This window comes from Phalaenopsis equestris, unplaced genomic scaffold (assembly GCF_001263595.1).
Source record: "Phalaenopsis equestris unplaced genomic scaffold, ASM126359v1 Scaffold000149, whole genome shotgun sequence".
Taxonomy (NCBI): Eukaryota; Viridiplantae; Streptophyta; class Magnoliopsida; order Asparagales; family Orchidaceae; genus Phalaenopsis; species Phalaenopsis equestris.
This window is the reverse complement of record NW_018164591.1, coordinates 225,762-243,174: the sequence shown is the minus strand read 5'-3', so window position 1 is coordinate 243,174 and position 17,413 is coordinate 225,762. Positions and strand designations below refer to the sequence as shown.

The 17,413-nt window shown below is 40.0% G+C and overlaps 1 protein-coding gene across 2 annotated transcripts in view; it reads left to right on the top strand.

Moving 5' to 3' along the window:
• Positions 1-17,413, top strand: part of LOC110021816 (chaperone protein DnaJ) — a 73,870-nt gene that overhangs the window by 15,977 nt on the left and 40,480 nt on the right. For both annotated transcript variants that reach the window (XM_020720481.1, XM_020720480.1), the window contains exons 2-4: positions 5,998-6,066; positions 12,709-12,801; positions 13,010-13,131. In XM_020720481.1, coding sequence (XP_020576140.1) covers positions 5,998-6,066; positions 12,709-12,801; positions 13,010-13,131 — 284 coding nt within the window. The remainder of the gene's footprint in view (positions 1-5,997; positions 6,067-12,708; positions 12,802-13,009; positions 13,132-17,413) is intronic.

Genomic DNA, 17,413 nt, shown 5'->3' with positions numbered 1-17,413 from the left:
GTAATAAGGAAGTAAGGCTGCCTCCGTATTGCTCCCGCCTTTTGCATCCTTAACGGGTAGTAAAATGATACATTTCTCATCTTTCTTGAAAGAATAAGTAGTTTTGAACTCGTCGTGTTGAGTCTTGCAATCAAACTGCCAAGATCTACCTAACATAATGTGGTAGGCGTCCATAAGAACCACGCCGCACCATACCTATTCATGTAGCTGGTCTCCGATGGAAAAATCAACTAGGCACAACTAATCTACACATCTTGTTTCCCTTTTTCAGTCTGGTAAGGGAATATGACTGGGGACGTTTATGTGTGTCCAATCTTAACTTTTTTTATCATAAGCATGGATAACACGTTCTCGCAGCTGTTACTGTTGATGATCAGGCTACAAACCTTTTCCTTGATTGGGCGCTAATTGTTTTACCTTACCTCAAAAATCCTGGGGAAATCCTGAAAGAAAGAAAAAAGTAACACGAGTGCCCTGTCCCAAATCTTCGATAAAACAAAAAAAAGAATCGGATAAGGGGGACCGCAAACACTCGTATGGGATTAGGCTCAGCTGTATATTTATTCTCGAGGGTCCACGAAGGCTACGCGGTCACCCGAATGTATAGAACCTGTCACTCGTCTAGAAGGGTGTCTTGAACCTCACTTAGAGGGCTATTTCTCAGCCTAAACATGTATTTGTCAGGTGGACAACCAGCTTTAAAGTATGTTTTATGTTTTTTAACATGCATACTAATTTTAGACATGCAAAAAAGAGTTATCAATTTTGTTTGGTAGAAAAATATGTTTTTGCTTGAAAAGGGTTTCTTGAAAAGGGTTTATTTTTTTTTAGAAATTTTCGGGGATTAAGGCTTTGTTGTTGTTGTTGTTGTTGTACGAGTTAATTACATTATCGGGCATGAGATTGCCAATCACCTGAGGAGGTTCGAGCCAACTCCCGCTAGACTTATGTCGGTGAAGGATACCATATCCTATTTTTCATCAAATGCCTGGATCTTGATGTTATAAGATAGGACATCTTTCTACTCTATCTTCGGTGTGCCTTTATCATCAACACCGTACGCCCCAAAACGACTACTTGCGACCTTGCTTGATGGTTGCACGTATAGCAAAATGCTATACGTGGACACTTATGCATCGTACCACTTATGTATCAGACATAAGCATCAAAAATCGAACCAAGAAGCAAGAAAAAAAAAAAAAAAAATGAGATGAGAGAGAGGAGGCACTGATGCATCTAAAATATCAAAAAGGAGAATTAAACAGTTCTCAAAACTCGTATCGAAGAGACTTAAAAAAGTAGGGTTGAAGGTCTTTCCTAACAAACATAAATGGTCACTTTGCGCTAATTTTTCAAACCCCAAAGACGTAGGATTAGTCGAGTCCACCAAATGCTTTTTCAAAATGAGGTTTAAAATTTCCCAATCTTCAAAAGAAAATGATCTTGAGGAAACCACCATTAATATTTCCAAACTCATGCCGAAATCAAAATTCCCCCAACTTTCAGATTAATAAATTGCCTTATACGTCTAATGATCATGAAATCCTCCCGTAGAACCAAATAAATGCTCATGGCCAAGGTTAATAGAATAGAGGAAACAACAACTAAGGCTCTCGGCCAAAGTAACTCAAGACCAAAAGAAACCTACGGCTAAAGGCAAACCCAAGGCACAGGAGCAAAGCAGGCTCACGACTGAGGCAAACCCAAGGCACAGGAGCAGAGGAAGCTCACGTCCGAGGCAAACCCAAGGAACAACAATTGAGGCTCACGGCTAAGGCAAACCCAAATCAATTCCCTACATGTTTTGATATACATAGGAGAGTAAGAATAAGAACCAAAGCCAACAAACCACCTCCGAACCACCTCTCGGGTAAGGGCAAGGCAAAACAAACCGAGCTCTCAACTAGAGCCAAAAAAAATCATAACCAAAGCCATTTTTCGGGTAGGGGCAGAAAAATACACAAGACAGGCCACCCAACAAGCTCTCGGGTAAGAGTTAAAGGCAAGCAAAGCAGACTACCAAAACTCTAGAGTAAAGGCAAGTTTTAAGGAATCAATCATGGGCTCTCGAGTAAGAGCTAAAACAAGCAAACCAAGCTCTCAAGTCAAGCCAAGACCGAACCACAACTAATGTTCGAATTCGGGTTACAACAAAATAGTTGAAAACATTTCCATACCCCTGAGACATCAAAATATAGAACCAACACAGCCTTACACAAGAACAACTACAGAGTTCTTCCGAATCAACATAATCAACACCACCACACGTATATTTGAGCCAAGACACCAGTGGGATGCCAAAATCGAGCCCAGCAGGGGCCAAAACCGAGCCCAGCAGTATTAAAATCCAGGCCTCCATATAGGATAGAGCTCTAGTCATTTCAATCCAAAACCGAGACTCCAAACCGAGCAAAAACCGAGCCCAACAAGAACCAAAAGCCAAAACAGAGCTCAACAAGGCTAAAACAGGACCCAAACATTGATATAAATTCAGGCTTTAATAGAAATTAAAGTTCCAGCCACCTGAAGGTAAAACCAAGCCATCGAAAGCCAAGAAACAACCTACATGTCTAAATATTCCAATCATACAACGATTCCAACAGATTTTTTAGCAGGGGAGATGCCTCACGAGGAGCTAAACCAAGCCATCAAAACAAGATACAAAGCTTTCCAGATTAAATAAATTTCCTCCTAACATGCATTTCAAGTAAGGGAAAGCCATGAGATACCGAAACCACAACCCCTAACATGCATGAAAGGCCAAATAGATTCTTCAATATCTCATGCTAAACGAAAGATAAACAAAAAGTTTCACAATACACATCCCAACATGCTTGCAAGAGGTGTATAAATTTTTCCAAAGTCATGCTTTAATTATCCAAATCGCTGCCAACATAAACATGATATGATAAATAGAAAACATGTCATATATCCACCGCTTTAAGCAAATATCCAAGTCTAATTTCTAACACATGCTCACATTTCATCCTTCACATGCGAATATCTCAAAAATATATGAAAGTAAACTAGCATGCTGTACCATCCAACAGGGCCATGCTCAAAGGCTCGGCAGAGAGAAAACCGAAAGGAAACAAGGCACTGGGAAGGGGGGGGGGAGAAGAGTACCTTCCTTTGACGCAAATGTAAAGCACCGCAAAACCAGAAACCACCCCAAGGAGATGCTCTCACAGAAATCTCCTCCTAAACTCCTCCTACAGCCAAAAATCTCTACTCTCCTCTTTAGAAAACTTTTCCAACAACCCCTAAAATTCCAAAAGAACCTATGTTTATAGGCAGAGAAGAGAGGAGAAGAGAAATAAGATCACCCCACCACCCACGGTACTCGACTCGGGCCAAAAAGAAAAAAGCTGCATTCCCTGCTCACAGAAGGCGGAGCAGCTGAAACATCCAGGACCAAGTGGCGAGCCTGTGGCAGCGAGGAAAATATAGGGAAGAAGAGAGAATTTGCCATTCAAGTGTACCAGGGAGCAAGCTTTAGGAGTCAGCTTCCCAGAGTCAAACTACCAAGAAAAGAAAAACCACAGCTTGAAGAGACTGGCAACACAGCTTCAGGAAGGAGGGCCGCGGGCAGAAAGTGTCGGGCAAGGACGAATGAGAAGTCAACTCTCTCTCGCGTGGAGGAGGAGCTCGGTTGGCTCGAGACCGAGAAAGAGAAAGGCCAGGCACGCGAACGAGAGAGGGAAGGGAGGCAGAGCTTGGGTGCGTGAGTTTAGGGATTTAGGGCTTAAAGAGGAAAGGGAGAATTTGGTTTATATAAATAAATAAATATATATGTATATGTATATATGCGATTTACTCACGCGCGGCGTCGTAACAAAATGGGTGTCCTTGCTAGGCAAAATCGACGTTCCGGACGCGTCGACGCAGTCCGTTTTGTCATCCGGGGTCGCTCGGATGACGTCGTCGACAATCGGGTCAAAAACACGTCAAAATTCAAATTTCACAAAATTTCAACCCTCGATCAATAGTCTCAAAAATTTTATTCGAGTCTTCGACAGACAACGCTGCAGGCAATGTGGATTGTAGCAATCGGACGCGTCGACTCTCCGAATTGCAAGATTTATGCGCGCGGGAGCGCGAATTGTGCAGAAAGCCACCTTAAGACTCAAAAGGTCTTATAAGAATTTCTTTTGGGTTTCCTCATGTTGGTTTCACCCTTCTAAGTGCTAGAAGTCGATACCACACACGCGAAACTCCAAAAGAGTACAGAAATAAGTTGAATTTCTAAAATGAGGTAGGTCCCATTTCTAAGGTTCTAAGATAGTCAAAGGGAGATCCCTAAGGCTATATCCTAAACCCTAAGAGAAAGACTAGACCTCACTAAAAATGAGGTCAACAGTGAGTTGCGTGATGTTGTATTATTTTGAATTGGTGGATACTGCAGTAGGTGTTGAAGAGGCCAATAAAAGGATCTGGCTCAAAAATAGCAAAGAGGGATGTGGCTGTAGAAATTTCAGCAGAAGGATCTGGCTGAAATTGCAGGGAAGTCCAACAAAAATTGCTGAAGTATCTAATTGGTAGTATAGGGATTTGGTTGGTAGAAAGGAGAAGTTCGGCTCTAGGAAAGGAAGTTCGACCACTGGAGGTGGGAAGTTCAGAATTTCTGCATCAGAAGGAGGGCTGAAGTTCAGAATTTCTGCAGCAAAAAGGATGTACGACAACTGTGGTTTGATCTAAGGTTCTGATATTATGTAGAAATTATTTGGGGAGGAAAAATTGCTTCTTTTATTACTCACAAATAAGGTACATATTTATAGAGAAACCAGTCCCCCTTATTTAGAAACTTATCAAACATATCTCACCTAAATTATGAAATTAAATAATTCCGAATAAAAAATGAAAAAATATAAAATAGGATGGTAATAAACTAAATCAAAGGTTTCCTAAGATATCCCAATAAAATCCTCCAAGATTTGGAAGTGGAGGCCGGCCCAAATGAGAGATAAATATGGAACGAAGATTTGCACATTGACTATTACTCATCTTTGTCAGACAATTATATCAAGTTTGGTATATTTTTCAAACTTAAAAGTTGAATTATTGGAATCATAAGCAGTTGTGAGTTTCACAAGTGGGGCAGTCAACTTGACAAGCCTTCAATCAATTAAAAATAAAACATTTGTTCAAACACTAAAATTGTCAAGTTTCGTGAAGACATATTGTATCACCAAGATTGTCAAGGGGGATGCATTAACATAAATTTTAGCAAATCCCAACCACAACCTTCAATGCTAGATTGGTTACTTCTTGATATCCATTCATTTAACTATCAATCAACCAAGTTCTTCTTTGGTTTCTCGCTTTTTGAAACTTTGGACTTATAATTACATACTATCTTTATTTGTCATCATATACTCATTGAAGGATAAACCTTTGGATTATTAAAACCATCAAGTGAAACTGTATTTTGTTTTCTTTAATTGGAAAATAATTTTACGCTGTTTGAGCCTGACTTGATTTTGATTATCCTCTTGATTTTAGTGTCAAGGACTGAAGATTTTTTCTAGCAAATATCAAGTTTTCAAGCTTAACCAAATGGCATTACGAACTGTCTTTAGTTTGTTATCCCCTGAAGGATGGCCAAAATTTGTCCAATAACATCAACTTAATCACACGTTAAAAAACTGAGCTGGAGCTGCTCAAAGGTTTGGTAACAGCCCAGCATACGTAAGTTTCGATAGGCATTATATCCATGGCATAATTGCTGTTTTGGATTCGTTTGTTTTGCAACTTGTGTCTTCTGTCTTAGCTTTTGCAGTTTACTAACTGTAAATCATTTACTGTTCATTGTTTCTTGTATGTCCATTGTCTTGTAAGTTTCAGTTTATACTATTTGGTAGAAATTATGTGAAGTCTATGTTGTTTATGCAACTATTTCTCCTCTTGTTCCTCTTATATACTGAATAATTTCAATTTTTTATATCACTCTACATTAAATTTGCAGCAGTCTGCTGACTTAGTCTTTTATCTATCAAGTACCACCCAGATGTCAACAAGCAGCCTGGAGCAACTGAAAAATTCAAGGAGATAAGCACTGCTTATGAGGTAGTACCGATTTATGCTCTTGTATTTTAAACCTGTTATACACTGCCTTAGATGGTTGCAATTTCAATGGTGCTACATTGATCTTATTTTTATTTTAAGATAGATATATATATATGTTTTGCCAATATATATGTATATATATATATATATAAAGAGAGAGAGAGAGAGTGATATGCACTCTTATCATCACATCCGATCACATAAATTAATATGGGCTAGGTACTAGCATCATTGATGCAATTATCTAAGAAACAGTCTGCGACCCCTTACCCAATAATTTGAAAGGTGGTCCCAGCGTCTTCCTCTCTTTTTCCTGTTATTTCCTCACCCCCATGAATTAGCCTTGAGATGTTCGGTCTTGTTGTACTGAATGTATCACATGAGCAGTTGAATTCCTCTCTCTCTTTCTGCCTTTTTAACATGTTACAAACAATGGCTCACGGAGATCAATGTTGTTCTTCAGTTATTTTTTTGTGGTAACTAGAATATCAAATTTTATATTTAGATTGGTACTGGAGTTAATCCAAACCACAACGGAAAAACAAACATTCTTTATCGAAGCAAATAAGTGGTTACAAGATGACAACGGAAAGGAAATACAATAATAAACATACAACACAAACAAACACAACTAGAGTGTATCCCAAGAGTGGTGACAAGTGAAAGATGTTGTGAGTCATCCATCAGTGCGACCGGGAAGGGAAGGGGAGTGTTGGTCGCCTGTAGGGAGAAGTTTGGGGGTTGTGGATTGTGGTTTAGAGGTTGTACAAGGCTGGGGCAGCGATTAGGTGGCAAGGAACTGATTGTAGGAGAACAACGAGGATGCGTGGAATGGGATTCCGTGAGGCTGGGCCAGTAGAGAGGTGGCAGGAGAGGGGTTGGTTGGGTGTTGGAAGGCGATGGTGAGGGATGGCAACAAGGTGAGAGGTAGCTAGGTGGTAGGCGGTTGCAGAAAAACAACTAGGAGGGTGTTTGCCAAGTGGCTGCAGTGAAAAGTGATGGCGGCGACTAAGGGAAGGGTGGTGGGCTGCGAGTCAACAAAGCGAGGGCTGTTTGGGGGTTGCGACAGTGAAAGGGATGGTTGGAAAGGGGTTGCAGAGGAGTTGAATGGGATAAATATCCTTGCTGGATCCAGCTACAGTTGGAGCACCACTCGAGCCCTTAGAGAAGGTCACCAACTCGGACGAGTTACAGCCTGAGCACCTTCTTGCCTTTGGATACAACCTTAGAAGGGCAACACCAGAGGCTTTCCTGACAGAAATCTGAGCCAAAAACTGCCAACCTAAAATAAAGGAACCACATAAATAAGCCATAGATACTTAGGATTTAACCCCCCTATGGAAAGGAGGCGTCAATCCCTCATGGGAGAGCTGATCGGCTCATCGGGTTTGTATCGGTTCGGTCCATATGAAAAAAACATCATAGAAGTAGCTTGCGGCTCCCTTTGTGCTACGCCCACGACATTATTGGCATGCTCGTGTCTGTCATGCGGAAGCTCCTGCGTCGTAGATGTTACTTCCATTATAACTTGAATCAAAGTTATATTGTGTCGGTCATTTTATTGAGTGTTATTAACTTGTTGGGGGAGAAGCGAACTTTTGTTTATTGGATTTAACTTAATGTTCCAAGGATTTTGTTCTGTGATCTTAGTCAGCATTCATCTGTTCATGTATAAAAATCAGAGCTAGTCGGCGAGATGATTCACAAACAGAGAGAACTCATTTTGGATGAGGAGTAATTATAAATGTTATATTAGAAACATATGCATTAGAGGAATGGGAAATAGGGAACGATGAGTGCATCCATATTTGGAAGAATAAAAAGAGGGTGTAAAGGGGTCATCCTACTGAATATTCCTACAACTTTCCTTTAAGATTTTGTTATTTTCGTTTTAATTAGTTTGTTGATTATTTAACTGATATATACATTGAAATTTAGGGTTGAAGGCAAAAATGATTCCATCTAATCAATAAAACTAAAATTCTATACATTCTCGTGTATGTTTATGTGTGTAACATGCATAGATTTATGTAAGGTAAATTAGTGAATTACACAATTCCCTTGAGGTACGAAAGGCACTTCATGTTCCCATGTTTTAAATGCCATTCATTATGTTCCTATCACCTTTTAAATGCATAAGTTGGACTCCCAGCTAAATTCTAAGCTTTCATGAAGGTTCTTTTCTTTTCTAAGATTAACTTTTTTGTTAAATTTAGTCACACAAGTTAACTTGTATGAATTGCAAATTTTCAAATTCTAATTTCTGATGAAAGTACTTGACTCCAAAAAAGCAAGCTAGAGTTTGAGAAAAGAAAAAAAAAGCGGTAGGATTTCTCAATATTTCCAAGCAATGTTCCTCCATGAATTGTTAATGCAATAAATAACATTACATGCCTTTGACCTGTACTTGGCATTCTTTTTTCAGTCACTGAAAACAGCGCACCCAGCTACTTAGCTGGCAGATTTTTTCAACCTGGGCTTCTTTGTAGTTGTTTTCTTTGAGCACTATTTTTATTTCCACGGAACTAGAGGGAGAGATTAAAGGAAGAACTGAAGAGGGATAGGCAGCAAAGCAAGGTTTCTTGACTTTCACAACATGAAAGTATGTGTAAAGTGTATAATATTTTGTTCTTTAGTGATGTTTTTTTTAACAGAAGGATCAAATGTATTAATTTAAGGGCCATTAAGAACATGGTGAAATGCACATTGCCGTTATACTTAAAGGAATATGCATGTAGTTAAGCCATGCATATATAATTGTTTCTGGTGGTTGATAAATTGGAAATTTTATGGCAATTTTTACCTAGATCACATCATCGGTTTCAGCTTATTCTATTCAAGTTTTGTTTGAGGTGAAGGTTAATGACCTGCTACAGTACACAATCAGTCTAAGTGGTCTGTGTATGTGTTATTCCATGATTTTCTTTGCCTTGTTAAAGGCTGAACCGGAGTAGCTTGTTAACTGTTGATTAATGAACATCCAAATAGCTGGTTGGCTATCAAAATAAGATCCTTAGTTTTTATTGAAACAGTACTAACTGCAATGAATTCCTTTGTCCTTTGTAGTGCAAATGACATCCTTTTTAAATCTTTCCGTGTACATGTGGTGTGCAAACAGTTTTAGCCATTACCATTTTAACCTTGTTTTTTGATAAATATTTTACTTCCCCTTCAATCCTAAAGACATTTGTCCTCACTAACTGCTTCAGTTTGATGTTTAAATCTTTTACTACTGTTAGAAGAACGGTTTAGTTGATTCTTTCTAACTCAACTTGATTGGAAAGATTCATGCATACATACAAACATAAATATAATCATGCATACATTTTTTAGGAAAGCCTGAAAGGTGCCCAAATGAACTTGATATAAATTACAAGCTTGGTACTAACTTTTTAGTGTAGCAGCAAATCACGTAACACATGATATGCCATACCGTTTAATTGTCCATTGTGGAAGATGGAACAATTGATGACTTGTCTCCCAAAGTAGAATCCATATGACCATGCTCCCGCTGATAAATAATTATTAGCATTTTGCTGGTGCCCTTTAAAATCCTATTCATAACCCCTCCAACAAAGAGTAGGGATTGCCACTTGACCATAAATAAGAGATCAATACTTGATCACTTAACGGAACTTTTGAGTGCTAGAGGTGTTGCTTGTCATGCTCGAGTGCTGGACGGAAGTTCTATCTTCGTCCAGGATAATGAGCATTAAGAAGTTTCCTTCCAGGCTTTCTAGTTCTTTATCATTTGAAGCGTATGAGTGGGGTATACTTAAAGACATTGACCGGTAGATATAGGATATCTGACAACATGCAATATGTTGCCTTGGGAGGACCAACTGATAGTATATAGCTTGTCTAGACTCTAACTCCAATTGCTCCCAAGTAATCGATAGGTGGTGAAAGTATGGTCTATTTTCTACAGACTAACATTGTGAGGTACAATGAATATGAATGCTAAATAAACCACATATATTTAAGAACTCTAATGCTCAATACACATTACAACATGATCGATCAAAATAAAGAGACTTAGCTTAGGCTGATGACCGATTGCTTGACATGCTGCACACTTTCCCAAATACATAGGATAAGTCTCCATAATCTTTATTTGATAATTATAATCCACATGTTGACCTACTCGGCTACTCACACCCGAGTTTCTCATTCTCAACATTCAGTGGTAATTTTATAGAAGAAATGCGGTTTACCAACTACGGTTTAGACTAATGACTCAGCAACTGGATGTCTGTCACATATTGTTTGGGAGACCATGGCGGTTCGAACACAAGATTTAGTATGATGGGTTCAAGAACAACTACTCATTCATGAAGAATGAAAAACACAATTCTCTAGCCCATCAAGGATTTTGTAGGAGCAGATACACACATTGCGAAGAAGACTACGATCTTACGCGCCACCTTTCTATAGTCAGCACGGGAGGCCCCAGTGTTGATCACCTTAATCGTCTTAGAGGAAATTGAGGAGATTGAGCCACCATAGATGATCCAGCCACTGCTAGTCGGCTTTGAAGATGTGATGATTGACAAATTACCCGAGTGTCTACCACCACTTTTGAGACATTCAACCTACTATAGATCTTAACACTAGGTCGATGTTGCCTAACCAGTCTGCTTAAAGATTGAGACCAGAGTATGAGGAGCTGTAACGATTATTGTAAAACCTTATTGCTAGACGGTTGGTGAGGGAGAGCATCAATCTACATGTTGTTCCTATCTTGATGATGCTTAAGAAGGATGGTTCGTGAATAATGTGTATTGATACCCGAGCTATCAATAAGATCATCATCGAATACAGCTTTTTTAATACCTCGCCTCAATGTTTTACTGGATCAGTTCCTGAGATACATCATCTTTTCCAAGTTTGACTCGCACAATAAATTTCACGAGATCAGGATGAAACCAAGGGATGAATGGACGACTACCTTCAAGACCTGAGATGTGCTATACGAGTGGACAACCATGCCCTCTTAACTATCCAGTGCACCTAACACTTTCATGAGGATGATGAATCAGGTATTTCAGGCTTACATTGAAAAGTTTGTGGTTATGTATTTTTTTGGCATTCTCATCTACAACACATCTGAGGAAGAGCACTTGCAACATGTAAGATTGGCCTTTGAGGTTCTGTGATTGGAGAAGTTAAATGCCTACCTGAAGATGTGCCCCTTCATGACAACATGAATATGTTTTTCTGGGTTATATTGTATCTGGTACAAACATTCAAATAGATCTTACAAAATAGAGGCTATTGTGAGTTGGACGCTCTCACAATTCTTTATAGAGATGTGGCATTTTTAGGATTGACATCATTTTATAGAAGATTCATTAGGAGCTTTAGCATCATCACAACTCCCCTAACAGAGCTCTTGAAAGACGAGGAATTTTAGTGAACAAAGACAACTCAATCTATCTTTGACATCCGTAAGGAGAAGATGACTTAGGCCTCAATGTAAGCTTTAGCATATTTTAGTCTGTTATTCGAGATGGAATGTGATGCCTCTAATGTAGGGATTGGAGCAGTTTTGATCCTGGGAGGGCACCCCATAGTCTTCTTCAGTAAGTATTCGAAGAGTAAGTATTCGAACTACAATTGGCATCCCAATAAGTTGAATGAGTCCAAGAGTAAGTATTCGAACTACAATTGGCATCCCAATTGCCATAGTGCTATTTATTTGCTTTTCCGTGCTTATTTTTTAGTTTTTGGTGTTTGGTTGTTCGGGACAGCCGCCAACATCTATGGTTTTCCCTTCTAGGGCTGTGTTCAAAGGTCGAGTGGTGTTCTGGCTATATCTCGCTTACGTAGTGGTGATTATCCTCATCTGTCCTTCCTCTGCAGCCCTCCGTTGACTGCCTCTGTTGCTTTCCCTGCTGCAGCCACCCAGAAAACAGTTTTCTTCGGTGTTTCCTGCAGCCGCCAACCACCCCCCTGGCCGCCCTATTGCTGTTTCAGCTCCTGGAATCTGCGCCCTGCCACCTAGCTGCTGTTTCAGCCACCCTGAACCGCCTCCCTGTTTCCCCGCAGCCTAATTACTGTTCCTACATTCCAGAACCAGCCATCTACCCTGATATTGCCTTCCATAACCTGCATTCCACCTTGTTGCCATCCCAAACTGCTAACTGCTGCTTTTTTGACCTGCCTACATGCTGTCCAGCTGCTCTGTACTTGCTGCTGCTCCTAAACTGCAGCCCCGAAAACCCCTTGCTGTTGCTGCTGCTGCCACCAGCACCCATACCATCATTCCAGCCCCTTATCTCCCTTCCACATAACGACCACCACCACCCCTGGATTGACCTCCTAGTATGAGTTTGTGTGCCATGTTATTGTTATTTCTTATTTCCGTTGATGAAGTTGGAAGTACCTATTTGAATTCAACAATAATATTTGGTTTTCCCCTTGTTCTTTGCTTCTCCAGTACCACATATAGTCAGACAAATGTAATTTTTATTTTGATTTTGATTTCTATACTTTTCATTGGATGTGCATTTGTTTGTTTTAGTTGGTTTTTTCATTCCCTCTTCTGCTATTTTAGGTGGGATACTTAAATTTTTAGCAGTAGTTTATTTCCATCTTCTGCAGAATGATTGATTTTCTTATAACGATTGATTTTTTTGTTAGGTATTGTCAGATGAGAAAAAGAGAGCTTTGTATGATCAGTATGGTGAAGCTGGAGTGAAGAGTGCAGTAGGGGGTTCATCAGGAACTTATACGGTATTGCTGACATTCTTAATTGTTGTCCTGCATGATAAATCATCTTTTGGTTAATCACTGCTTAAAATTTCAAACCAAGTCATGTTAACTTGTTTATTGCATGCAGCATTCTTTACATTGCAGCATTACTAAGTAGTTATGGAAGTTTCCTTGATTTATTGATTTTGCTTAATGTTTCATTTAAGTTCTTAATCGTTTGACAATGCAGGCTAATCCTTTTGACCTCTTTGAAACTTTCTTTGGAGCCACTATGGGAGGTTTTTCTGGTATGGACCAAGCTGCTTTCAGAACACAGAGGCGAGGTGCTACTATAAATGGCGAGGATATTCGGTGAGTTACAAATTCCATATGAAATATGAGGATTCTCTATCAAAAATTTTGTTATGCATGAATCCTATAGCTCTCTTGATTGGTTATCGGGTAGCTGCAGCACTGTCGATCAACTTTTTGATTTTAAAAATTGAAAATAGTTTTGGTTTTGAAAGTAGCGTGTTTTAATTTTGAAAAAATGAGACCAAATGAATCTCATTCGTCTAATAGTTTACATAATCGTGCCCGATACCGCGAATACTACACCTTCCCGAAAGATAAGTGTATACATCGGCGATGCGATGATCGGCGATAAACCCAATCCTGCAAACTATGAGATTTGTGACATCCGTTTGGTCTACGAATTTTTTTATGTGTGACCGATAAGTTCCTTTATTTAATATAAAGATTAAATAGAGTTTATTTTACCTGGGTTTCAAGTTCCCTATAGAGGCAAACCCCTGTAGCTAATTACATCTCAAATGACGGGGGTCACTTGAGAAAACTCTCGATAATGATCAGAGTTAATAGTCTTAAAAAATTCGAGGCTTAGGCTTTCACGGTAGGACGTGAAAAAACAAATGAGAGTGGCTCAAGTAGGAACAGTTTTTTCATGAGTCCAAAGGAAAGAGAAGTTAGAGGACGTCACAGATCCTGAGGAGAACCCTCAGTGATTTCCCAAACTATCCTAATGTGTGGCTGCATTTTTAGAGATTATGGTATTTTTGTTATTTAGGTGTTTAATCCTTGATAATTTTATTATTTGAGACTTACATTTGCATAATATACGATTATGCAAATAGCCCGCAGAGATATGAGGGTTTACGTCGTATCATTCGACAATCTCGGAACCTAAGACGAGTTACAACTTACGTTGCACAACAAGGTTACACAGGAGCCGAAAGAGCGTGTGAGGATTTACGTCGTACTGGGCAAGCTACCTTGAAGTCCTATGAGTTGTTATTTAGACTAAGGAAAGAGAGATTAGTGAAGAATATTCTCTTGTTGCTCGATCCAAGCTCCTTGCCATGCTGCCCACAAAGCTGGCTCCAAACTTTTCGTCGAGGTAGCAGTCCTAAAGTCTAAGTTTCAACAGGTTTTACCAAGTGTATTTCAAGGTTTTGGTTTTGTTGTCATTCAAACATTATGAGTGAGGTTAAAGTTGATTAGAGTGACACCGGTTAGGATCCCACGGTTTCCTCGTTCCGGTACCATTTTTTCTTTTGAATTTATTTAGTTTAAGCAAGTTGTTAAGCTCATTTAAACTGGAGAGATCTCGTTAGCAACCGTAGTTTACCTCGTCCGAGGAACCTGTAAATTCAAAAGTACGTGTTATATATTTTTTTGTTTTGAAAATGTTGTTTACGTAGTTTACCTCATCCGAGGAACCTGTAAATTCAAAAGTATGTGTTATATATTTTTTTGTTTTGAAAATGTTGTTTAATTTTTTAAAATTGTTTTGTTTTGAACATGAAATCGCAATCAGTGTCTGCATGATATATTAGAGCAAGAGTAAATTGCAGTAAAAAAATAATAATAAACAAAATGTACCTGTGTATCTGACATATCTGCTGCTGATATCCCTGTTGCGTGTTTAGCTCACAAAACGTGATATATTTTGCAGGGAATTTAAATAAATTGCAGAAAAAAAAGAAAAACAGTAAGCAGCAAAACAAGTTGTAACAACAACTAGGAATTCCAAACGGGTGGTCCTAAGGCTTCCTACAACTCCGGACAGCAACTTGCAAGCTTGTACGGCGATCCTTCGCCTTCTACGGCTCCGGGCAGCAACTAGCAAGCGTGTGCGGCGATTCTATGACCTCCCACGGCTCCGGGAAACAAATAGCAAGGGAGGTATGACTTCCTACGGTTCCGGGCAGCAATATGCAACACCACACAACATTTGTATATCTTCCTACGAATCCAAACAGCAATATGCAACACTACACAACACTTGTATGACTTCCTATGAATCCATACAGCAACATGCAACCTTACACAACAGTTTTAAAGCCTTGAATGACTCCAAACAGCAATGTGCAACACTACACAGCGATTTTAAAGCCTCAAACAACTCCAAACATTAATGTGCAACCTTACACAACAATTTTAAAGCCTCGAGTGACTCCAAACAACAAGTTCAATGCTTCCTACAACACCCAAACATCAATTTTAAGTCATAAGCCACAACCTACAGCAGTCTTAAGCTTCCTGGAGCGCCCAAACAACAATTAAAAAATCCCAAACATCCACATACAACAATTAACAACTCCCAAACAGCCACCTACAGCAATTAACAACTTCAAACAACAATCTACAACTCTCAAACAGCCACCTACAGCTCTCAAACAACCACCTACAACACCAGACAACACTTTCAAGTACTTTCCAGCACTTTCCAACACCCCTAAAGCTACCAAACAACACTTTAGATGCGGCACAAAGCCCCTCAGAAACAGCAGTACAATCCGAGAAGCAACAACAACACAAATATAGTTGAACAGGTCTGATCATAGGCTAAAATCATAGGCTAAAAGCAGGTCTGATCATAGGCTAAAAGGTGCAATCAATTAGAAAAGTAAGAGAATTCAATTTTATTTTCTGTAAATTCTTCCACCCCAAGTAGCAAACTTTATTTAGATCCCCCCTAAAGCACTCAGGCTTCGAAAAATGAAACCACTCCTTAGAAGGAATGAAGTTAATTCTTGCATGGTTTAAACGGAAACAGAAAAAAAACAAATGGCAATTAAATACAGACCACTTAATTCTCATGAAACAAATGGCAATTAAATACAAACCACTTAATTCTCATGAATTTACATGTCATCACCAAAACAACGATTTTTACTTACATAACAACTTACCTATGCATGAACATGCGTATTTCACTTTCTTGAAAGTTAAAATGGTGATATTTGTTATGTGCTAGGAAGGATTTGAGTGTTATTTGTGTAAAAATTGAAGTTTGGGTGTTAGATATGTAAATACATAAAAGTTAAGTGGCATGTATGTGTACCTTCTTTTCCCTTCATAAGTTACAGCCAGTCAATTACGGTAATAAAATAGCAAAAAAAATGCATGGCAGAAGCAAAGCAGATGCGCTAGAATTGGAACAAAGACAAGTTTCAGTAACTTGGTAAGCAGAGAAATTTAATTGCATACTTTGAAGTCCAAGAAGGGGAAGATGCAGAAAAGCTGCTCGTGCCGAAGTAGGAAGGGGGAAGAAGCATACCTTTGCGAATGGGAGGGAGCTTGCAGTTAGCTGGATAAAAAGCGGTGGGTTCGCCAGCTGCTGGTGGAAGATGTCGTCGGAGGTAGATCGTGAGTTGAGAAGCAGGGAGCTCGCAAGGATTTCGGGTGTAGAGAGGAGAAGCAAGCAAAATCTGTCGCGAGGGAGTGAGGCGCGACTGTGGGAGGGAGTCAAGCTGGGATGAGTCTCGAGCGGGTGAGCTGAACGAGTGAGGGTTTCGGTTGCAGAGGAGGCCTTCAGTCAAGAGAGGAGTTTTGTTGAGAGAGTGGAGGCGCAGGCGGGGGATTTTTTTTTTGGTCGATGAGAGAGGAGGCGAGCGGGGGGTCTCTGTGCTGAGGTGAAGAGGCGAGCGGGATCGAGAGGGAGTTGAGTGGTTTGGTCTCGGTGCAGAGAGGAGAGCAGACAGGAAGACGAGTGGCTTCGGTGTCGAGAGAAAGGGGATGTGGCGATATTTTGTGCAGAGGGAGGAGGCGAGCGTTTTTGGCGTAGAGGGAGGAGGCAAGCGTCTCTGCGCGGAAGGAGGCAAGCGTCTCTGCGCGGAAGGAGGCAAGTAGGAGAGAGGAACTCGGATCGCAGAGGGGGAGCAGGGCCTAGCGTTTGCTTTGTCGCGCGTGAGAGGGAGGAGGCGAGCGTATTTGGCGCAGAAGGGGAGTGGGGACCGAACAGAGGAGGAGCGGGTGAGGCGAGCAGGAGAGCCAAATCCATGAAAGGAGAAACCCCGAGCAAGATTTGTATCCCTCAATTTCGAAATAGTCGTTAAGCTTGCGTTGGGCGGGGAATTGAATGATTTCCATAGAGAGGAGTTTTATTTGGCTGGTAATAACTTTCAAATGAATTTAATTAGGGTGAAATTAAATGACTTAAAATTCAAAAATATAAAATTTAAAACCGTTTAACCCTTGTTCAACCCGAGTCCAACCCGAATCGAATCCGATTTGAACCTGGGTTGAGCCTGAGCCCGCGCCTTGGTAATAAAAAAAACGTGCATCGATTTTTGTGTTAATTGCTTGCGCGTGGAACTATTGCAATATGGGTGTCCTTCCTAGTTAAAAT